The sequence below is a fragment of the Hylaeus volcanicus genome, chromosome 1 (assembly GCF_026283585.1).
Source record: "Hylaeus volcanicus isolate JK05 chromosome 1, UHH_iyHylVolc1.0_haploid, whole genome shotgun sequence".
Classification (NCBI taxonomy): domain Eukaryota; kingdom Metazoa; phylum Arthropoda; class Insecta; order Hymenoptera; family Colletidae; genus Hylaeus; species Hylaeus volcanicus.
Window position 1 is genome coordinate 11,998,111 of NC_071976.1, and position 23,770 is coordinate 12,021,880.

Consider the following 23,770-nt stretch of genomic DNA (forward strand, 5'->3'; position numbering starts at 1 on the left):
CAAGTTTCATTGCAATCGGTGAGTATCACTTCTGAGCCTTCCCTTGTGAGAGTCACCCATTGAGTGCAAAGGGTTAGTGTGAAAGGAAAACAAAACTGCAAAACAGTGGCGTAACGATAATCTTGACAGGCCTATTCCCTTGATCTTTTTAAAGAAGAGCAAACATTGTTTACCGTTGTCTGCGACACTGGTCCTTGCTGCACAGGTACTGCATAATTCGCGTAAATCGAATTCTGATTAAACACATCCCCTTGACCATTATTCTGTACATTTGCCTGAGCCTGGCTCGGATGAGGAGCCATCATCACAGTTTGCTGTCCCACAGAGGGTGGGTAGACACCTTGGTTGTACGGTTCTGAGGTAGGTATGTAAGCGGTGTACGGTTGAGCTGTTTGGTTGTGATTACAAGTTTGCACTGTCGACGACGATTTGACTAGATTTTGTTGCTGCTGGTGTTGATGCTGCTGCTGCTGCTGCTGCTGTTGCTGTTGTTGCAGCTGTTGTTGCTGAGGCAGCCCGGGATTGTGCTGCGGAGGTGGCGTGAATGGCAAACTCGGCGATGTCGCGGTGTTGGTCACGTGCGTGACCGTAGTTGCGTTCCCGGCACAGTTTCTGTTGGACTGCGGCTTCTTTTTCCCTTCGTTCTTAATATTATTCGTTACTTTGGATGGCTCGGATGGCTCCGCAGTGGCTTTCACATGAGAGATGTGACTTCCCTCGTTTTCGTGCGACGACGTAGCGGCGGTATAAAATTTCGGTGGATTCTCCGGGTCGAAACGGTAGATCGAACCGTCTGGATTAGTGTACGGCTGATTCGTTTGCGGATTTATGATTATGCTACCGGGTGGCACGCTAGATATACTGGTGACCGCCCACATCACCGTTTGGTTACTCGAATCCGGCGAGGCGAGATCCTGACTAGATACTTGCGTGTGACTGCACGTCATGTTTGCCACGGGCGATGGCGACGGAGACGGCGATATCGTGGCGTCGCTCCGCTGGCTTTGCGATTTGTACCCGCTACTCGAAGGGCTCAGTCGCGAACACATGCTAGCACCCGAGTCTGCAACAGAGATTTAACGTACAATTAATAGACGTGCTTTCTTTCATCTTTCCAAGGAGAGGTCAACAGTGGCCCCCCATTGATTTCAATCGAATTAGCATGGTAGGAATAGAACTGGGTTGGGCTCCGCGGTCGTTTCAATGCACGGTGAACACGCAAACTAATGGCATGCAGTGTCTTACCGCGGCGCCAGTAACCCTTTGACTGCGAAGGGCGTATATGCATACGTCCTTGAGAAATGGGCTCAGAGAAATTTTTATATTCGTTGCATCAAGTTTTTAAAAATATCAGCTTGTAGCGGATGGGGAGATGAAACTTTTTTATATGTATACTTTGTTGATAGGATGTGTAGTTTCGAAAATAAAAATTGAGAAGTCGGAAGTTCGTTGCAAAAATTGAATTTCAAGAAAAAGGTCTTCTAAGTTTTCAATTTTTATCTCTAAAACTAAACGTCCTTTGAATAAATTGCACATATGAAAAAAGTTTCGTTTTGTCATTCTCTATGAGGTGATATTTTTTTCAAACTCGATTGTTTGACTGGTGTTTTTCTTTTTTGCAAAACAACAGCAACAGATCAGACCACTACGAGATCTCAGGCAAAAGATCTTTCAAGTTTTCAATTTTTCATTCTGAAACTAAACGTCTTTTGAATAAACTGTACATATAAAAAAAGTTTCGTTTTGTCATTCTCTACAGGCTGATATTTTTGTTAAATTCGCAATTGTACGCTTCTTAGAATTTCTAGCAAAAATCGTCCCGCAGCCAAAGGGTTAATCCCACAGGTAACTATGATTCTCTTAAGGCGTTTGTTCGAGGTGTTGGTATCTGAAATCGACCCTTAAGAAATCATAGATGAACAGAAACCCACCTACCTGTTCTCTTTCTTATTGCATGTACCCCATTCCGAGCGGAAAATAACAGCTAAGGCTACGAACACAACAGCATATCCTCTAACAAAGTCTTTTTGGTGTTCCTCACGAGTTTCATTGAAAATGTATATTTATACCTCTTCGAATGAAATATAAAATAATTTAACTAAATATAAAAATGAGCCAATATAAAAAAGAAAAAATACTTGTGAAATATTAATACGCTAAAACAATCACGATGTTCAACAGGAAGACAGGCTTATCGATCTATTCCAATTTTATTGATATGCTGTCACTTCTACTTTCCTTTCCTCTGCTAGACGGAACCATTTATAGACATCTGATCCGAACATTTTCTCCTACATTTCTCGACACATTCTCCAAAATACTTGGCTACTCGAAGGCGACAAGTTTTTGCCTTACAGAAAAAAAACTGACGTTCCTTTCAATTTCTTACGAATACGATTACAATCGTAATCGTAATCGCATCTTTCCAAGTTGTAATTACGAATACGACGACGACCGTATTTTTAAAGGTTTACAGCCATTGAAATTCTTTACCTCAAAACCGACTTCAGTAATCGAATGTCTTCGAGTTGTGATTACGATTACGATTGTAATCGCATCTTTCCGAGTTGTGATTACGAATACGATTATAACCGTATTTTTAAAGGTTTACAGCCATTGAAATTCTTTACCTCAAAACCGACTTCAGATTCGTGTTTCCCACCCCCAAAAACTTAGAAAACCATACATTCGTCGAAATAAAAAATAAAAAATTTTCAATTAAAATTCGTGCTCATGGAGCAGAGCCTAGATAGGGTAACCTTTTAAAAAAAATTTATTTTGACGAAAGCATGGTTTTCTAAGTTTTCTAATGTGAGGAACACGAATCTGATGTCGGTTTTGAGGTAAACAATTTCTATGGCTGAAAACGTAATCGTAATCGTAATCACAACTCGAAGAGATTCGATTACAATTGTATTCGTATTTGCGATTACGATTTTGCCCATCACTGAACACAACGACAAATCCGAATATAGTGCGTTCACAACAAGTTCTCTTGTCACCGGCCGCAGCTAATGACGACACAGCGCATGGTGTCAGGAGAGGTAGAACAGAGTGAGAACCGTGTCCTTGGCTCGGCAACTTGTCGTGAACGCAGGATAGCTAAGGAATTAGAGGCGCACCTTGCTTCATGAGACGAGGTCCAGCACTGTGGGTGGACATGACGCTGTCCCCCCTGGAAAGCATGCCTCTGGTGTAACCACCGAAGCTGAAGGACTTGGAAACCGATGGTCTCAATACTCCGCTCCGACACGACTCCCTCCCATCGAAAGACTCCCCTTTCAAGAGCTTCGTTTGCCTGTTACATAGACAATGATATCAACTTGGTCCTCGCGAGGAATCTATGTACGCGACGTTCGATGCTGAAAATTGATTCACCTAATCGCGTGGTCCGATGGATGCAACAAACGGTATCTCGCGGACGCGTCGAAGCTCTCCGAAGACGACCAGTACGGCCAGGATGCGATCTCGCTGCTCTCACCCCTGCTGTCCTTGAATATTCTTCGTCTGACGCGTTCGTACTCCTCCTCCCTTTCCTCGTAACTCTTGCTCTGCCGACAGTAATCCCCGGACAGTCTGTCGGGCGACTTGAAGTGGAAGCTGTCTTCGAACGAGCTCGAGTCCCGCTTCAGGATGCTCCTGCGCGGCTCCTCAGACAGGATCAAGTCGTCTCGGATGTGCTCTTTGAAACGGGTGTTTGGAATTCGCATATTCTTCGTCCTGGTGACTATCACGCTCGAGCCTGACTGATCGACGTTGTGCTCCATGCCGAAGTAAGCGGCCACGCGGTGAACCAACATCCGATTGTACGAGGACATGTTCGGGAACTTGTGGCAGACCTTCTGCTTGTCCCTCGCGAACTCGATCAGGTCTTTCTCGATCTTCAACAGCACCGTGCGATCCTTCGGATTGCGGTTTATGGTCTCCGCGATGAAATGCTCGAGGTCTATCCCGGTACTGTCCGTGTACAGTTCCGTGCTGCTGTCTGCGAACGGAAAACGACGAATCTCTTTTCGAGCCGAGACTACGTCTGCGGGAATGTTTCGATTATTGCACAGCGCGAGCCATTTAACGGGAAGATAATCGGGCAATTCGAGGCAAGAACAGAAAATAAATTTCAATCAAAGTCAGGGTCCTGTGATATCGGGTTGTGTAGCGAATAGTGGAGATTTTTTCAAACTTTAATTTTTTATATAGAACAGACTACTATACAGCAAAACGTTATAAATCGTTTAAACGAGTTTTTATTTAGTTCTTTCGCGATAATGTTTTTGGATTGATTCAAATCAAATAGATACTAGGTTGTTTCATAAATTCACGGACACTTGATACTTGAATTTTTGACATTAAAATTATTATTACACACTGACGGACAAAATTAAAGTGACACTATTTTAAAACGTCATATCTATGGGAGTTTTCAACCGATTTGGGGGAAACTTCGCGAGGAGTAGTTTTGAAGTGTCCTCTAAATGTGTGCAAAGTTGCATTGGCGAGGGTTGATACGAAGGGGTTAATTCGCCCCCGTAAAGAGGGGCACGTCGAAAAACGCCACTTCTGAGGGGGCCAGGGGTGACGGAAGGGGTTGAAAAAATAAAAAAAGACCTTTGGGCGACCCTCCTCGATGCCCTCTACAAAATGCACCCCTCACAATCCTTCTCGGGCAAATCCACCCCTCACAACACCCCACCCCCTCCAAAATCCACAATTTTTGGACTTCAGTCCCGAATGCGGGCTCAATGCATTCCTTGGAATCTCCTGATCCAGGAAATGTCAACGCCCACGCCGTGCACCCCATAGGTACCCCTTGGAAGGATGGAACAGTTCGCCACTTTTCAACACCCTTCGTAAGGGAGCACTTCCGCACCTCAAAGAGCGATGAAATTCACCACGTTTATTCTCGGTACGTTAAGGATCAATGTCATTTAAAGCTCGTTTCGAAAACTGCCCCTGGAGCTGAACAGGGTGGCCCAGAGTTAAGGGTGGTCCACCCACAGGTGTAGGGGTTGGAACGATGTTTCGTTGCGTGAAACACATGTTATACGGTCCAAGGCATTGGAGTGACACAGTTTTGATGTCTTTTCCCCGCGTGGATAGCATAAAAATACGAAAACGGTGACGTCTCTGCTCGGCACACACACATTTACACCCATACAGCCGCTTTCGCTGCGGGGGTGCCCCGTCATAAAGTCTACAATGATGGTCCGCTATTGTCGTGGTTATCCATTGTGTCTACTAGCGAGCAGATCACCCTGTAGAATATGATATGTATGATTAAATTACGAACAGAAAATGGTTTTCTCAAAAACTGTAGCTTCGCTGTTGTTTGTCCCATAAACTGACTCGACAAAAGCTTAAGGGGGAAACACACGTTACTGAACCCTGTGTTTGCCCTAAATTTAAAAATTTATTTATTTTGTTTTCCAAATTTGGAAATTTATCCTCCGTTACTTCGTTAATGTTTAATAAAAGAAATTTCTTTTGTACATTGTCTTTTTTTATTGAACCCTGTTCGAGAATCTCCGAACGTACTGCTAAGATTTATTTTATTTTTATTATTATGTATTGTTTTGCGTTACAAAATTTACCCGACCATCTGCACGCCAAATGTTTTATTGTACGCGCCGACAGCCGCTACGCTTCTTTAGAGTTTCATGAAAAATCACAAAAATTAGTTTTTGTCGTTTTGTTTTTTTTTTTTGCAAAATGTCTTTTTTTATTGAACACCCTGTTCGAGAATCTCCCTAATGTAGTGATAAGATTTATTTTTTTACATATTTTTATTGTGTACTGTACATGTCGATTTCCGAGAATTTACGGTAATAAATCAACGTTCTTTGGTTTCGTGGTTTACGCGCTCAGTAATCGGTCTAAAATAAAAGGTCAATCTCACCTACGCACCGAACTCTTCCATTCAATTAAATAGCAAGAATTAAGCCGTTCGCTTTGGAAGGGCGTTCTTCTAACACACTCGATTGAACACAAGAAAATACCGTTTGCGCGACGCGACCGTGTGAGAAACGCTTCAGTCGAGGGACGCGAGAGAATCTGTAACGAGGTACGAGGAATGGTTGGTTGCGTTACTCCAGGCGCTCCTGAATGCCGGCTCCGTCCGGCCCACTTAATACTCTTTCAAATCTACTCCGATTTGACAATGAAAGCGAGATTCAAAATATCCGAATTTTTGTGGACCTGTTAATAAAGCATTCGCGCGTCCGAATCCACGAACGGTGTTGACGTGGGGTTACTCGTTCACCTGGTACACAGGCCTAAACTCGCAGGTGGGTTTTCCAAAAGAAACGACATTTTCGTATTTTAATGCTATCCACGCGGGGAAAAGACATCAAAACTGTGTCACTCCAATGCCTTGGACCGTATAACATGTGTTTCACGCAACGAAACATCGTTCCAACCCCTACACCTGTGGGTGGACCACCCTTAACTCTGGGCCACCCTGTTCAGCTCCAGGGGCAGTTTTCGAAACGAGCTTTAAATGACATTGATCCTTAACGTACCGAGAATAAACATGGTGAATTTCATCGCTCTTCGAGGTGCGGAAGTGCTCCCTTACGAAGGGTGTTGAAAAGTGGCGAACTGTTCCATCCTTCCAAGGGGTACCTATGGGGTGCACGGCGTGGGCGTTGGCATTTCCTGGATCAGGAGATTCCAAGGAATGCATTGAGCCCGCATTCGGGACTGAAGTCCAAAAATTGTGGATTTTGGAGGGGGTGGGGTGTTGTGAGGGGTGGATTTGCCCGAGAAGGATTGTGAGGGGTGCATTTTGTAGAGAGCATCGAGGAGGGTCGTCCAAAGGTCTTTTTTTATTTTTTCAACCCCTTCCGTCACCCCTGGCCCCCTCAGAAGTGGCGTTTTTCGACGTGCCCCTCTTTACGGGGGCGAATTAACCCCTTCGTATCAACCCTCGCCAATGCAACTTTGCACACATTTAGAGGACACTTCAAAACTACTCCTCGCGAAGTTTCCCCCAAATCGGTTGAAAACTCCCATAGATATGACGTTTTAAAATAGTGTCACTTTAATTTTGTCCGTCAGTGTATGTATAAAATCGCCGGTAATTTGATAATTTATCACATTTACCAACTTTCAGTAGGGATTATTCATAATCACCACATTTATCACATTCACCGTAACAATGATAAACTATACATATATAGTCGGTCACGAAAATATTCGGACATCGCTATAGTTCTGACTATTATAGTCCGTACTTCAGAAATTGATGGAATAAGAACAAAAAGAAGTTTCACGTATGTTACTACACAGTGTGTAGTTAACAAAAACATACGAGATATTTATTTACGTTAAGTGATTACATAAATAATAAAAGAAAAAAGTACGCTCGTTTTCATGTCACGAAAATATTCATATATTTTTATTATTGGGATCATTTTATTTGTTTTTATTATTGGGTTATTAGGGGGACCAGAAAGTAATGTCGTTTCTTTTACATTAAATTCTAACAAGTAAATTCATAACAAGTTTTTGTTTTTAATCAATTGTGTTCGCACTTTTTACCAACAACCTTTTGCTATTTAGTGTGCAAATTTTCAAACTCTGATCGATAAAAATCAATTGGTACACAATGACCTAATAAATGATAAACAAGTATTGACATCTGCAGAAACGACATTACTTTCTGGTCCCCCTAATAAATAAATATCTTTTATGTTTTGGTTAACTACACACTGCATAGTAACATATGCGAAACCTCTTTTTGTTCTTAATAGATAAATTTCTGAAGTACGCACTATAATAATCAGAACTATAATGGTGTCCGAATATTTTCGTGACCGGCTGTAGTTAAATGTTACTACACCGTCGCGTACAGTGGGTGTAGAATGTATTCGTACACCGATCACTTTCCCAAAAAACTTTTGTGTGAAATTGTAGTTTCTTAACTTCTTTCTTTATAATCAATGATATTTTACATGTTCTCGGAAGTCTCTAAGATAAATATAGTCCAAACAACATTTACTAGGTAATATAATTTGTGAAATTAACAAAAAAATGCGAAATGTGGGTAAAAGTATAGAAGCAATAAGTATTTGTACGATTCATATGACGAACCATTTACAGTAGGGTTTGTAAAGTAAACACGTTAGTTTATTGCTTCGTACGAATTAGGAAACATGAAATTTCCAGTAAAGTACTTTTAAAAAAGGTTTTAATAAAGGAATGGGAAAAGATCCCATTTCGAATAACTAATAATTTAGTTAATTTAATGCTCAGAAAAGTTACGATAATTATAAAATCATAAGGAAATCCCACGAAGGAAGTATTATATACTTATAAATTAATGTAAATTTCTTTTTTTTTTAATCAAGTGTTAAAAATTAAACAGTTGTGCGAATACTTATTGCTTCAACATTTCTATCGATAAATTGTTCTTTTCTTATTAAATTTGCAATTTACATAAATAGCTATTTTTTTTGTAATCTATCTACTCTAGAGATTTCCGAGAATATGTAGAATGTTTTTAAAATGTCATTGTTTATAAAAAATAAGTTAATAAATTACAATTTCACATAGTTTTTTTTGGAAATTGATCGGTGTATGAATACTTTCTACACCCACTGTATTTATATTCCGACATCCCAACACGAGAATATGAACAAACCTCGCGAGAGGCATGGAGACGCGCTGTCGAAGCTACCCTGAGAAGAATTCTGATGCCTGAGCTTGTGCCGCGAGCCAGGCCTGCTGACGGAGAGAGTGTTGCCGCACTGCGTGTTGGATTGATTGTTGCAGATGTTGAGTGTGTTCGGTCTGCGTTGCTCGGACCTGTGCTGATTGTTTTGCGCATTTTGGGCCAGATTCATGCTCTTGGGCGAGTGCTGCAACGCCTGGCCGGACTTGGAGGGCGACACGGGCGTTTGCAGCAAGCCGGGTCGTTCGTTGTGATTGTTCTTTACGCAGTTATTGCATTTCTGAACGACGTTCGTGCCTGTCATCTTGGAACGCTGCGACTCCGACTTGTTGCCGTTCGTTGGAGATGCGTGAGATGTGTTCTTTGGCGAGTGGACTTGAGAAGGACTAGATTGACCTGCGATAGGAGTGGGGGACCAAGTTGATCACACCATCGAGAGTGTCGTATCCAGGGTTGCTAATGTAGATTTCAACGCGTTAAGCCGAACATGACGTCACAAATCGTTGTATCCTTGTTTTTTATACGCAACAATCTATAGTACAAAGTCTATACTGACAGGGAAAGTGCAAGACCTTCGGATCACCGATTTCGTTGAAACTTTGTATACTGGTAGATCTTGTTATTGTTTCAAAAAAATATAGTATTATAGGGGCAGACACTCGGTACTTTTTTTAGATATTTATAATCAAAGTTTCATTATTACAGTAAAGAAAGATTGTGTACAATTTGCTAGTAAGATTGTAGCCTGTGATGCCAGTGTTGCTTCCAGTTCATGCATGCGCGCTGTCTTTTGCACGAGGAGAGTATAAATACGACTACTATAAGACTGGCGGTCTTAGTCGACCTAAAAAATAATAGAAGTATAAAAGAACTGGAACCACGCATCGTTATACAAAACTAACAATAAGATACGGACTGCAAGATAATAAAATAAGTCTAAGCATTACTGGAATAAGTTTGTATAATTTATAATAAGTTACAAGTAATAAGAAATAAGAACAAATGATACTTGATAATTGACATTCGATCCTATTTTAAAGGTAAGAGATGATGTGAAATATAACTAGACGAAAGATAAGATAAAACTATGCATCAAAAGAATTTTATAAGACTATAGTGTAGATACTGAGTTGAGCCACCGGAATAAAGAAAAACTGAAACTGACCACGTATCGTTTATTTTTTTTTCGTTATTTTTTCGTTTATTTTTTAGCTAGAGTTCAATTCCGTGCGGATGGATTTTCTTTTTTGTCGTTTGATCTTACTTGAAGTAATCAGTAAAAAAACCACAAGAATAGATATTTACTATTATATATAAGAAACATTTAAAGAAATATTCACTGTATAAAATGATGCTACAATAAATAAGAACATAAAGCATGTTAATTCTTCATCAAATATGCCTGAAATCTAGGCGAACATAATGAAAAATCATTTGTCACATAAGACAAAAATTGAAATAGATGTCTTTATTACAGAAAGGGATATTTTTAAAAATATTAACGAAGTATGTTTTCCAATGGAAATAAACCGAAGGAAGCGTTCCTCTAACAAGATAGCTGTTATTCGATGTACAAAATGTTTTGTTAATTATGCTTTCCTTGCTTCTATGATAAATGCCACTTTTGCACTAAGAGTAATGGTAAGTAAGACCTTCATGTCAATATTTCTCTTACGTGATAAATGGTTTTTACATTATGTTCCCTTTGACTTCAGGTACAGACTAACTAAGAAGAATTAATATGCTTTATGTTTTCATTTATTATACCGTCCTTTAATGCAGTGAATAATTTTTTTACCATTTATTATACCTATATAGTGGTAAATTGATATTCTTGTGTTTTTTATGTAGCAAAGTTTTAGTAAGTAAGAACATTATACTCAAAATTTATTGAAAATTCAACATGCGTCTTCAAATACAAAATCTAATTATTTTAAACATAAGAAAAATAAAAAATAAAATAAAATTCATTCACAAGGAATAGAACCCAAACTGGTACCGTGCAAATTTGGGATGGTACCGTTCACCTATAATCTCACTTGTAATCAAGACTTACGAAACTGTATTTTATTGTAATACAGGCATTAAAACTTTATAAATATTTAAAAAACTATTGAGTGACTGCACCTATACTTCTACAGTGAGTGTAGAAAGTATTCGTACACCGATCAATTTCCAAAAAAACTATGTAAAATTGTAACGTTTTAACTTATTTTTTATAAACAATGACATTGTACATATTTCTTGGAAATCTCTAGAATAGATAGAGTACAACAAAAATAGCTATTTATGTACATTGCGAAAGTAACAAGAAAGAAACAATTAATATAAATAGAATATAATAACAATTAATATAATATTAATATAATATTGATATAATAGAAATATTGAAGCAATAAGTATTCGCACAACTGTTTAATTTTTAACACTTGATTAAAAAAAAAAAGAAATTTACATTAATTTTTCCTTATATATAATATTTCCTTCGTGGGATTTCCTTTTGATTTTATAATTATTGTAACTTTTGTAAGCATTAAATTAAGCATTCCTCTATTAGAACCTTTTTTAAAAGTACTTTTACCCACTTTTCACATTTTTTTGTTAATTTCACAAATTATATTACCTAGTAAATGTTGTTTGGACTATATCTATCTTAGAGACTTCCAAGAATATGTAAAATATCATTGATTATAAAAAAAGAAGTTAAGAAACTACAATTTCATACAAAAGTTTTTTGGGAAATTGATCGGTGTACAAATACATTCTACACCCACTGTATATTTTCAGGATGACAAAATCTACAAGTATACAAAGTTTTAACTAAATCGGTGATCCGAAGGTCTTGCGCTGCCTTGTAAGCTCCCCCTCTACTATTCCTTAACACTTTATCTACCGGGGTATTTAGGAACAGACTTTAATTAAAGAAAGAATTTTCTACAGTATCATATGCCAATCTAGACAATAATTCCTAACAATAATTCCTCCATATTGTTACTGGGTGCATTGAAAGCCAAGTCTGTTTCCAATGACTAAACATTGTAGACAACCATCAACACAGTAAGTAGATTCAAATAGCTAAATACTGCAATTAAAAAGCCTAAAAATAGGCTCCCGATAAATAAAGTGTTAATACGTTGCGCAAAAGCTCAACGCGGCTGATTTCGTTCAACTTATGGCAACCCTGGTTGTGTCATTCTTAACGGAGAATTCCATTACCGTTTCGCGAGGGAGCTCGACAGGTGGGTGAGGTGGCCGTGTTGCGCATTTGCTTCGGAGACTGATTCGGGCAGAGGTTGCTGTTGAACATCGACTCGTTGTTATTGAGCTTGGTGGAGTTGGGGGACAGGCTACCAGCGAACTTCTTCTCATCGTCCACCGACTGAGGGCTATGCGGAGATGACGAACCGTTCTGCGACTCCCTCGGGGGAGACGTCGACTCTCTCATGGCATGGCTCCTCACCAGTAACTTTACTTTCGTACTCGTCTGAAAAATTAGACAATTGGTCTAACTATTGGCCAAAATGCACCGATGCGGGAAACGGGAGGAGCTCGCGTCCCCGAACGGCACACGTACCCTGTTACGAAAGTTTTTGTTCTCCGTGTCGGTTCTATCGGGCGGACAGGAGGGCGAAGTGCGGTGAAGCGGGGGAGAAGAGTCGACATTGGGATTGACATTCCCGTCTATCATATCCAATTCCGAGCTGCTCTGATTCGACAAGTTCGGGCCACCTATGACGTAGCCTTGCCTGGAGGATGGCAGCGAGGGCATTCCTCCTCGCACCACCACCGTGGGACTCTCAGGTCGACTCTGCGACCTGCTGCCTTTATGCACCACTATGCTTGGTACTGCAACAATCAAACGCAATTCTGACCGATCTTCCCTCGAGCCCATTTACCGGGACCAGCTGTCGGACATTGCTCCCAGCTTCGTGCGACCGAACACGTTACGCCGACCCGATCGACCAACGGCCAAAGAGCTCGTCGCTTTCGACCTTTTCGCTGTTTTCGTTTTTACGTGATCTCGGTCTGCAGAGAAATAGGACATGGGAGCGTGGAACGAACAATCCTGACCGTCGATGTACACTTACTCTCCAGGCGGGCCATGTGTTAAATGCGTCATGGGGGTTACGGTGCAGGGGCTCTGCAACTGGTGGACTCAAACAGGTACAATTGGGTTAGTTCGTGAATCTTTCGGGTGGCGTGCAGCTCGTGGGGCTGATACAAGGAGCCAGACCACTGCACGTCCACCTTCCAACATCGTACACTCTGTAAGCAAACACAACGCAACATGATTTAGTTCGAACAGGAGGATGCGGTCGTCATGCAGTCGTGCAACCCACAGTGTGGATTTTCAGCGATCTAGCTGGACAAACGGTCATTTTCGAAATGTTCCAAATGTGTCTATGAATATTATAAATCAAGAATAGAATGTCCATTTTGCCAGAAAACGTAAATATTATTCCAAACTAGTGTTTTGAAAAGGTCTCATAGCCAGCTTTCATAGTGCATGATAAAAAATGAGGTGTTCCGTTAACCATTAATCACAAATGTTCCGTTAACCATTAATCACAAATGAAATATTTGACTGTTTCCATACTTTTGGAGCACCCTGTATATATATGTATATTATTTATTTCCGCTTAGTTATTCACTCATAAATTTACATTCTCCCATCTAGATTGCATTATCGAGTTAAGTTTTCTTAAAAAAACTAAAAAACTACTGGACTGAATTAGAACAAAATCTAATCAGCTCTAAATTAGATTGATACACATCGATTGCATCATCGATCATTTTGATCTCGCTATTAGTTTCTCAGAAAACGTTAACGAAAAATTTGTTTACATACGTACATACATACGCACGCACGCACGCACGCACACACACGAACAATTTGTTAAAAATAGGCTAAAATTACTCCAATGACCTTGACACATGGAGATCTGCTAAAAAATCGATTTTTCATTTTAGGGGCAAATACAATAACTTCCGTATAAATCGGGAAGTTAAAAATAAGGTATAGTTAATAATTAATAGGCTCTGAACTTCGAGCACACAGTGTTTCATCCTATGGACGCGTATCGTTCGCTTGACTTCAGTTCACAACTGCATTGTACCAGTATCCTCTAATGATATTTGAGTGGATGTATTAAATTTGTATGTCTTCCAAGATATTTTCACACGTTTTGTTTTTTTTTTCAAAATCCATTTTATTGGCCTTCTAAACCTTTGTAACAATTAACGTGTTTTTCAATGACTGTTCTCGAGATATGATTAGACTTTTAACATAGTATTTGATCGTGTTGGAGATGCACGTTTTTTGCACGTAAAGCTAGACTCATAGGCTATCGAACACAAGCAGTCAGAACGTGGACAAATGTGGACAACTAATAATTTTTTAATTGCAAACCAGTAGGGGAACTGCATCTCGTTCCGACTATTCAAATTCAAATCGTTCTCCATTGAAGAGTAATTGATATTTTTGCATCTAATTAGCCTCAAACTAAAGAAAAATTATTTGTGTTTTAAGTACGATAGGTTAGAACTTCTGGAATCTAAATATTTCGAATTACAATTGAGAAAACGCAAGTCATGCGAAAATCGGAATCTTAAAAAAGTACACATAATATCGCCTACCCGAGAAATATTGGAAGATCTTGTCAAAATTGTTTACTGGTATCATATTTACAATATGTCTTTATTACGAAAATAAAAAAATACAGTTTCGAATTATTTTATTTTCTGAAACGATCGCGTTTATATTCCGAACAAACGAAGCTCAACACGTTAGCTCCATTACTTTCAGCTTATAGAATTGGAACCAAAATTTAAAAATATGGAAACATTCTCGGAATATATTACTGAAGAATTGAATGCCAATAATGTCAAAGACAATTCCGAAATGGAATTTTAAAAGAAATGAAGGGGCATTCTTTCAAAATGAAAATATAAAATGACAAAAAGATTGTCGGAATAGGGAGTATGTTTTAAGAAGACACCACAAGTGGCTTAATAAAGATTTAATTTTGCAAATTGAGCACCCGTTGGAACACAGCAGGCACATTTAAGAAAAGGAACGGATCCCTAATAGGTTTGAAGACTAGGTGTTGAGTCGCACAGAATGTATTAGGTTGTCCCAAAAGTTTCTTTCGCTTTATTAATAAGTAATACATGCACAATAGTTTGTTTTATGTTACATTACTGAATTGTGCACGATTCATTTTGCTCCATTACTGTTACAACATGAATATCTATGAAATTAGATTGTCTATTTATATAAACACGACTACATAAAATAATTGAGTGCAACTCGCGAAAGAAACTTTCGGGACAACCTAATAAGTACAGTACAAATAAGATAATTTTCATTATCGTATTATTCCATTAACATAATATAAGAAAACAAAATTTCAAAAAATACATATTCCGTAGTTTGATCTGTAGTTTGCATACATAAATTGTCGTGAAAATTGACTAAAATTTTGCAGTAAAAATGTATTAATGTTAATACATAATATGTAAAAATAAATTTTTCTAAAATCTAATTATATATGTGAATTTTTCATTAAAAGATACAAAATTTTCATGTACAACATTTTTTCCTACACTTAATAGTTTCCGAGATATTGGATCACGTAAGTTTCGTCCAGCTAGATTGCTGAAATATCACACTGTGCAACGCTTCGAATACCAAAACACACACTGTTAGAACGACACGTTTCGAAGCTAACGAGAAGCACGAGGATATACGAGGTCTGATAAAAAAGTAAGGTGACTTTTTGAATTTTCCGGGATACCTACAGTCGATTTTCGTTTTCTTTTATGGTTGAAAACCATTCTGGTTTCGTTCTTCACTTTTAAATGTAATCAAACGGAAGTGAGTAAATGATTGTAGACGACAGGCTTTGTGCTTGATTACACTATTCGCTGAGCTACAGGATTGTGTTAGCGTTTGATTGCATTGGTCGCTGAGCTATGAAATTAGTTTTGCGTTAATAATAAATTAATTTTACCTTTTCTATATTTTAGTAAGTCGGTTTTCAACCACTGTCGTGGTTATTGTTCAAATTATATTAATAATATTAGAAATTTCTGTGTCTATTATTCAATTATATGTTTTCTCTATTTTAAAACATGTATATTTTAATGAAGTAAATTAATGACAATTAGTCAAAATCACCCTTTTCATTTAGTAACACTTAGACCCTGGCCTTAAATTTTATCAATAAATTTACTAAATTTACTAATTAGAATATTAAATTGATTTATATTAAGTAATTATTGAGGATCTGTAAGTATTTTTTTGTTATGTTGCTGCTTTCGTCCCGAACAAACATGTTCACAGTTGCAGCTATATATTAGGTGTACAAATAAGTTCGGTCCCTTTACATATATTCAGCTTTAATTACATTTCAAATTGAAATTTTTGTCCCGCCGATCGGTGTCGTAAGGTATTAGCTTCACGCTACTAAATTCACTATGTAACTTTAACCTAATTGGTATATAATCTCGGAAAACAATACTTCGCACCATGAAGTTTCAGAAAGAGCACATTAGACATTGTATTCTTTTTGCATTGGAGTTGAAGAAAAATGCTGAGTTGAAGAAATATGAGGCTACAAAAATGATTCTCATTTATGCGACATATTCTCCAGATATGGCTCCCTCAGATTACCATCTGTACTTTATTTCTACATTTTTACATTATAACTACCCTATCCTACCTGAAAAACAAAGAAACGACATTAAAAGTTTATTTACACGGTTTTGTCGATTTTTTCTCGAATTTCTACTTAAATAAATCTAATTTCTCTACATGTACTTACCCGATTTTTATTAATTTTCAAGCTATAACGCTTCAAAGTTTGCTAATTTTCAAGGAAAAAATTCGGGCGGTCCCATTGATGCAGTAAGCACCATACGGTTCTTGAAATCGATACGGAGGATCTCGTTTGGGATTCTAGGCCCAAGGAAGGAAAATGAGAAGAATCCCAATATTCTGGGCCTAGAATCCCAAGCGATAAATAGCAAAATTCTGGACAAAAATCAAAATTTCATTACTAATATAAATATATTGCTATTTATTCACAAAAAAAATTAAAATTAAACATAAGCATTAATAAAATCACAACAACATTAACAAATTTCACAAAAAATTAACAAACCCCGATTTTGATGAAACTTCGTATACTTGTTTGTGGTACCTTCTTATGAATTACACCATCCTCAGTACGTGCGAATTTTGCCTTTGAGGGAGAAATTAACCCTTTTATCCGAGCATTCGGATGTTGCATACTCAAGCAAACATTACACTGTTTTCAGAGGCCTATAAACCTATACCAACAATTTAAAAAAGAAACAAATTCTTTTTTTAAATTACCCCCCCCCCCTCCTTGAAATTTGTGAAAATTTTGATTTATTTCTGGATCAGTAAAAGCGTTTTTTTATTCTGAATCCAACGGTATGTATGAGTTTATGATTATTATACAGGAAAATGATGTAATATTGTAGAATTGTCGCTTTAGTAGACTATATTTCGAATTCTTTAGGTATTTTTTTCTCATAAATAATATAAGTTGCACCCATATGTTATTTAACACACTATGCTTCCTTTTGGCTGAGGACGTGAAAAATAATTTTTATAGAAATCCATAAATCAATTAAATCAGAATTTTTAACTTCCAATTGCGACCCTACACCAACCGTACGGTCCCTTATTAAAAATTATGTAAAACCAAACGTTTCAAGTATTTGCAAAAAAAAACTTATAAGTTTCTTAAAATATAACAAATTATGTATCCAAATATGTTGAGAACACAGGATATTTTTTGCCGTTTTGTCTATATGTTTGTTTAAAGATAAAGATTGTATTATGGATACAAATGATTGATACATGATTATTTATAACAATTTCCACACATTTTCTACGATAGAAATCTGTCTCACATTGTGATATATACTAATATTGAATTTTCTCCACTTATTCCGCACTGTGCGCCCCTGGCCGAACCGAGATTTTTCCTTGAAAATTAGCAAACTTTGAAGCTTACTTCAAAGCTTAAAGCTTAATGAATTAAAGCTTAATGAATTTGTCTTGGAAAGTACTATCGTATGGTACCACCAAAAAATATATAGTTCCATTTGAAAAACGAAACTTGACCATCATATCTCGTTTGTTGGACTTGCATGAGGTTTTGTTATATTAAAAACAGCACAGCTTTACTAAAAATAATGTAATTAAAAAACAGAAAATAAAGTACACGTTCCATGTTATGAGATCGCAACACGTTTCTTAACGAACACCACGTTTCCTGTAAAAGCAATGTTACCAACCTAAAAGACATTACCGAAAACTATATTTAAGAGCTTATCGATTTCAAGAACCGCATGGTGCTTACAGCATCAATGGGAACGCCCGAATTTTTTCCTTGAAAATTAGCAAACTTTGAAGCGTTCTATCTTGAAAAGTAATAAAAATCGGGTAAATACATTCAAGCATAATGAATTCGTCTTGAAAAGTACTATCGCATGGTACAACCAAAAAATATATAGTTCCATTTGAAAAACGAAACTCGACCATTATATCTCGTTAAATAACAAAGTTAACAAAAACTCCTTCTCGCTAAAACATGAGGCCCATTTTACCATGCAATTTCCATATTTGAAATTTTCCATTCGGCCGATAGTTTTGGAGTTAGAGCTCTTTTTCACTTAGGCTGGGACACTCTGTATGTCTCTCAGATACCAACCTCCCCCCCGCTGCCAGCCCATTCATATTTCTTTTGCCCGTAGTTTTGCTCGAGTAGCCCCGACCACCGGTGTAATATGATCCTCACCGATTGATACGCTCCTGTCGAGTATTTTTTTTTTGCTCGAACCTCTTTCTCTTTCACTGTCTGTCCTTTTCTACGTTCGACGCTCGACTCGTGTCAAGTGTAAACACATAAAAACACTCGAGTGCAATGTTTTGGGTCTCCCATTTTCCATGCCTTCTTCAGTCGCTACTGTATCTTCTAATGTTTTGCCACAAACTTCGAGTGTAGAGAAGGACAGCGAATGGAGAAGAGGACGGTGCGATATGCGAAAATGGCGACCAACACCGGGATTATTTCGCTGAGACAATATGTAGTAAATATGTTGCGAATTACGTCGTGTTTGGTACCATTTTAATCAGAAAAATGTCAGGAATACGATGGCAACAGTTTTACAACAAAAACGGTAATAATAAACAAAGGCTGATCGTTGCATTAGCATTGTCTCATTGTAATATCCGATCCCGGATCGTGTTACTGTCCATTTATCGTAGAGAAGCTTGTGCATTTAAGGAGACTGTTGAATTATATATGTATATTGCAGCGTATAGACCTCTCCAAACCAATCAAATTGCATGTGAAATATTTGTTGAATTATCACAATTGTGAGAGATACTCAGGTGACCTGATTTAGATGCGACGCCCTATATATTAGTTTAATAATAATTTTCCCTTATAGGGTGCAACAAATTAATATTTATCAGTTCTGAGAGCAACTGATCATGTTACTGTCCATATATCGTGGAGAAGCTTGTGCATTTAAGGAGATTGTTGAATTATATACATATAATAATATACGTATATTGCAGCGTATAGGCCTCTCCAAAACATTCAAATTGCATGTGAAATATTTGTTGCATTATCAAAATTGTAATAAATATTCAAGTGACCTGATTTAGATGTGACACCCGGTATATTAGTTTAATAATAATTTTCCCTTATAGGTTGCAACAAATTAATATTTATCAATTATGAGACCAACGGTGCGACGATTCATTCAGAAAAGAGAGTGTGTCCCTTCGAAATGCAAATGTACAAATAAAATCTCAAAATGAAACATGACGAATATTGTGTGTATCTTTTTCTGCCAGAGAATTTTTAAACGAAACATCCAAAATGAAACGGAACAGTCGAATGTAATCAAAATTAAAAGTCATATGCTACAATTAAGTTACAAAACGTATTGTTATATTAGAGAAGGAATGTAAAACTAAATTTAAAAATTCAAATGAAAACTTACAGGTCCCCAATCCTAGATTGAACGACAGTGGTTGAAAACCAACTTACTAAAATACAGGAAAGGCGAAACTAATTTATTATTAATGCAAAAATGATCTTATGACTCAGCAACAAATGTAATCAAATGCTAACACAATCCCGTAGCTCAGAGAGTAATGTAATCAAATGTATCCATACTCGTTCACTTCCGTTTGATTACATTTAAAAGTGAAAAACGAAACCAGAATGGTTTTCAACCATAAAACACAAACATTGTAAGTCATGTTAGACAATGCAGGATGTAATATTATTGACAGATGAAACCCATCTTACGGATTAGGCAATAATAAAGAAACGTTATATGAAATTAACCCTTTGCACTCGAGAGGTGACTCTCAGTCACCATTAGGTTTGACGCAGTAAATCGACTAACAATAATGTTTGTTTCAAGATTGAGAATTGGCCACACAAATCTAACCCATTGCTACAGTATAACAAAATCACAGCCACCATCATGCACCTTTTGTGACGAAACTCTCACAGTTAAACGTTTAATTGAAGAATGTCAAGGAATGCAGCACGATCGAGTAGAGTTCAAACTTTCAAATAATATGCAGACGATTCTCAACAGAAACGAATTTCTCAAACTAGTAGATATATTAACGAAATATGAAATAATGAATAAATTGTAATTGAATTGTAGATATTAACGTGGTCATTAATGACCATGTAGTTGATGTGACCTTAAACAAAGTAATTTAAAAAAAAAAAAGTTTGTTTCGATTTCGTTTCTTTGGAACTCGAAGTCTCGATAAAATAATTGTCGGAGAGATAAAGGCGACCTGATTAAGCTTAGCATTCGCGGCTATAGAATGTTAAGAATGCATCTCGAGTTGCTAGTAGATACAAAAAAAAGGCCTCAAGGAGAAAGGGTTAAAAATTAAATTCGGAAAGAGGGGAATAAAGACCAAGGGTAGACAAATTCATCCTTTTGTGTTATCAACTCACATCCTCTGATGTATTAGGTTGTCCCAAAAGTTTCTTTCGTAAGTTGCATTCAAGTATTTTCTGTGACAGTGTTTATATAAATAGACAATCTAATTTCTTAGACATTGATGCTGTAACAGTAATGAATCGAGATGAATCGTACACAATTCAATAATGTAACATACAACATAAAATATTGTGTATATATTAATTACTAATAAAACGAAAGAAACTTTTGGGACATCCTAATATTACAGAAGAAACAAAACGAAATGACATATTCAATTTGTTCTCTTTAGATAATATATTCGACATTTTTTGCTTTATGGATGAAATCAGCGTATAATAGAAAAACTCGATTTAGTGAAAGTCGTTTCAGTCGTTCAGTTCAAATCTTGCGAGAAAAGGCCTCAAGCATGTCGCGCTCCTATTTTAACCTACTTTTGCAGGATGATCGATTGCGTGTCCTTCTCGTCATATGTCAAATATTGGTAATTGTAGAGTTATTGATTAAAGTAATTAAAATACTGCGCGTTGCACTACATAACTATAAATATCAATGTCTGTCATCTAAACTGGCATAAGTGGTCAGTTCGAGTTTGTATGCTTCGCTTCGCGGGTTTCAGTTGTTCAACGAATATTTTCTTTTTAATTTATTTATAGTTTTTAAAATACTTTAATATTTAATGAAGGCTGATTGTAACTACAGTCAGTGTAAAGGGTATTCGTACAGCAACCACTTTAAAATAAAATTAATAAGAAAAGAAATAATAAGAGGCTAACATTAAAAGTTAATTTAAAACTTTAATTTACGCAAATTCTACTCTAAAAATATGTAGGAGTGTTGGTTAATTATTTCTTCCCCTAACATTTATTAATAAAATAAATACATAAAGTTTTATTTTGAATTGGTTCTGTATGAATACTTATTACACTGGCTGTAATTAGTTACAGCAACTAATGTTCCTTTTCCGTGATATGTTTTTACGTGTTTTTTTTTCTTTTTTTAAATATTTATTAATAAGTATAATATTTCTCAACATATTTTTTACTTTATTCTCTATACAGGCCACAGCAGTTCTCTTCATTTTTGACATAACTTCTTGAATTTTTAACATTTTTCATACGTTTCTTTTATTTTGAAGTTGAAGTTGTCAAGAATTTGAGCGATGATGAGTACTTATGTCTCAAAGATGGAAAAATAAAACAGGTGTCAAGATTTGTCTTCAGTATATTTCATTTCTAGTAACGTGTTTTTTATACTTATAACAAACACTTTCTACAATTGTTTCACCAAGAAAATGAAGTAAATGGTGTACTAAGTAATCGAGTTTCGTTTGCTTTATCTTCTTTAGCAGCGATTAGACGTAAAAGAGTAAATTCAAAATCTTTTTCGGTTTGTTATTACGGCTGGGGGCGAGAGCAATTTTATTCTAATAATGGATGATGAATAAAACCAACGTATCGCAATTTATTCGTCAAATTTATTCGATTAACCAGTGAATTAAAATTCTAGGTTTTATTCTACGAGTAACAAATACAAAATTATTAGCTGTTTAGTAATAGTTTGGATCTGTAATTAGGGGTGTCATGCGCTGAGACTAACATACATACCGGTATATGTATACAGGGTAGTCCACGTGGCATTTTTTATGAAAAGGACACTTTAGATGTTAATCGAGGTGAGCTAGTTACGTGGACCACCCTGTATGTGATTTACAGGTTGCTTAAGAATTTACCAGATTATTACTGCTTTCACATTTACAGGCGTTTATGGCGATTAAAATGAGTTTTGATACAAAACTGCATTCAAACATTAGAGAACATAAAAATTGTGGAACGTGGAGTTGAATCAACGAGAGAGCATAATGATTAATTAATTAGTTAACAATGACGAGAACAAGAAATTTACTTTACAAATTATTACCGATTGCGAGCAGCGCTAACCAAATGTAAATAAAACTATGTTAACAGAAGACTATAATTAATAAAAATATTTCATAACTGTTGTCTGAATTTCGTTGTTCTTGCTTCTATGATTTTCAACAGAAATTCCACTTTATTAATTTATAACTGTTACTTTTCCCGATAGATACACATTGCTGATTAAAATAAATTATTAAACGTGCATACGTTTCGACCTGTTTGATTTATTATTACCATAAACAAACGATGCACGGTATCAAACTCATTAAAATTTTCGTTATCATTTATCGGTAATCAAATTTGTTATGCAAAAATAGGTTATTACAATAATTTTAAATTTTACAGTATGTTTCTAATGCATATAATTTACAAATTTAATTAATTTTTGTTATTGAAACTTTTTTTTACATATAAAGGGACGTTCAAAGAAGAAAATTTGACAGTGTAGATTTAATTTGAACGTATACATATATACGTAGATGTAGTAGTAGTCGCAAGGAAAGGATTCGGTCAAAACGATGGGATACGTGGAGCCCTGGGAAAACATTAGATAGGTAAAATCAGAAAACCTTTTTCTTTAGTAGGTACGTAAAATGTGTATGAACCTCAATTTGCAAAAAAAAAAGAATTGATAATTGCAAAAATGGCGGCAAAAAACATGAAAATGAACGATACATGTCGGCTGTTATTTTGCAATAACTTTATGCTATAATAATAATTCATTAAGAGTCGAGGTTCATTAGCATATAAACTTAATTACCTTCAAATTAAGCGTTGAATCAAGTGAATCGGATAAAAATTCGATGAGCTATGCGTCCCACCATTTTGACCGAAACCTTTCCTTGCGACTACTATATCTATATACAGTGGGTGTAGAATGTATTCGTACACCGATCAATTTCCAAAAAAACTTTTGTTCGAAATTGTAGTTTCTTAACTTCTTTTTTTATAATCAATGATATTTTACATATTCTCGGAAGTATCTAAGATAGATATAGTCCAAGCAACATTTACTAGTTAATATAATTCGTGAAATTAACAAAAAAAATGCGAAAAGTGGGTAAAAGTATAGAAGCAATAAGTATTTATACAATTCTTATGACGAACCATTTACAGTAGAGTTTGTAACGTAAGCACATTAGTTTATTGCTCCGTACGA

At 36.5% G+C, this 23,770-nt stretch overlaps 1 protein-coding gene across 9 annotated transcripts in view; it reads right to left on the reverse strand.

Annotated features, from left to right (window-relative positions):
• The window catches only part of LOC128874868 (R3H domain-containing protein 2-like), a 116,418-nt gene that overhangs the window by 14,867 nt on the left and 77,781 nt on the right, over nt 1-23,770 (reverse strand). For 6 of the 9 annotated variants that reach the window (XM_054120016.1, XM_054120033.1, XM_054120024.1 and 3 more), the window contains 7 exons: nt 12,757-12,934; nt 12,243-12,694; nt 11,885-12,152; nt 8,639-9,064; nt 3,379-3,985; nt 3,123-3,298; nt 174-1,063 (listed from right to left, as the gene is read on the reverse strand). In XM_054120016.1, coding sequence (XP_053975991.1) covers nt 174-1,063; nt 3,123-3,298; nt 3,379-3,985; nt 8,639-9,064; nt 11,885-12,152; nt 12,243-12,560 — 2,685 coding nt within the window. In that variant the 5' untranslated portion in view covers nt 12,561-12,694; nt 12,757-12,934. The remainder of the gene's footprint in view (nt 1-173; nt 1,064-3,122; nt 3,299-3,378; nt 3,986-8,638; nt 9,065-11,884; nt 12,153-12,242; nt 12,695-12,756; nt 12,935-23,770) is intronic. The other 3 variants (XM_054120061.1, XM_054120052.1, XM_054120042.1) reach the window with 2 other exon arrangements.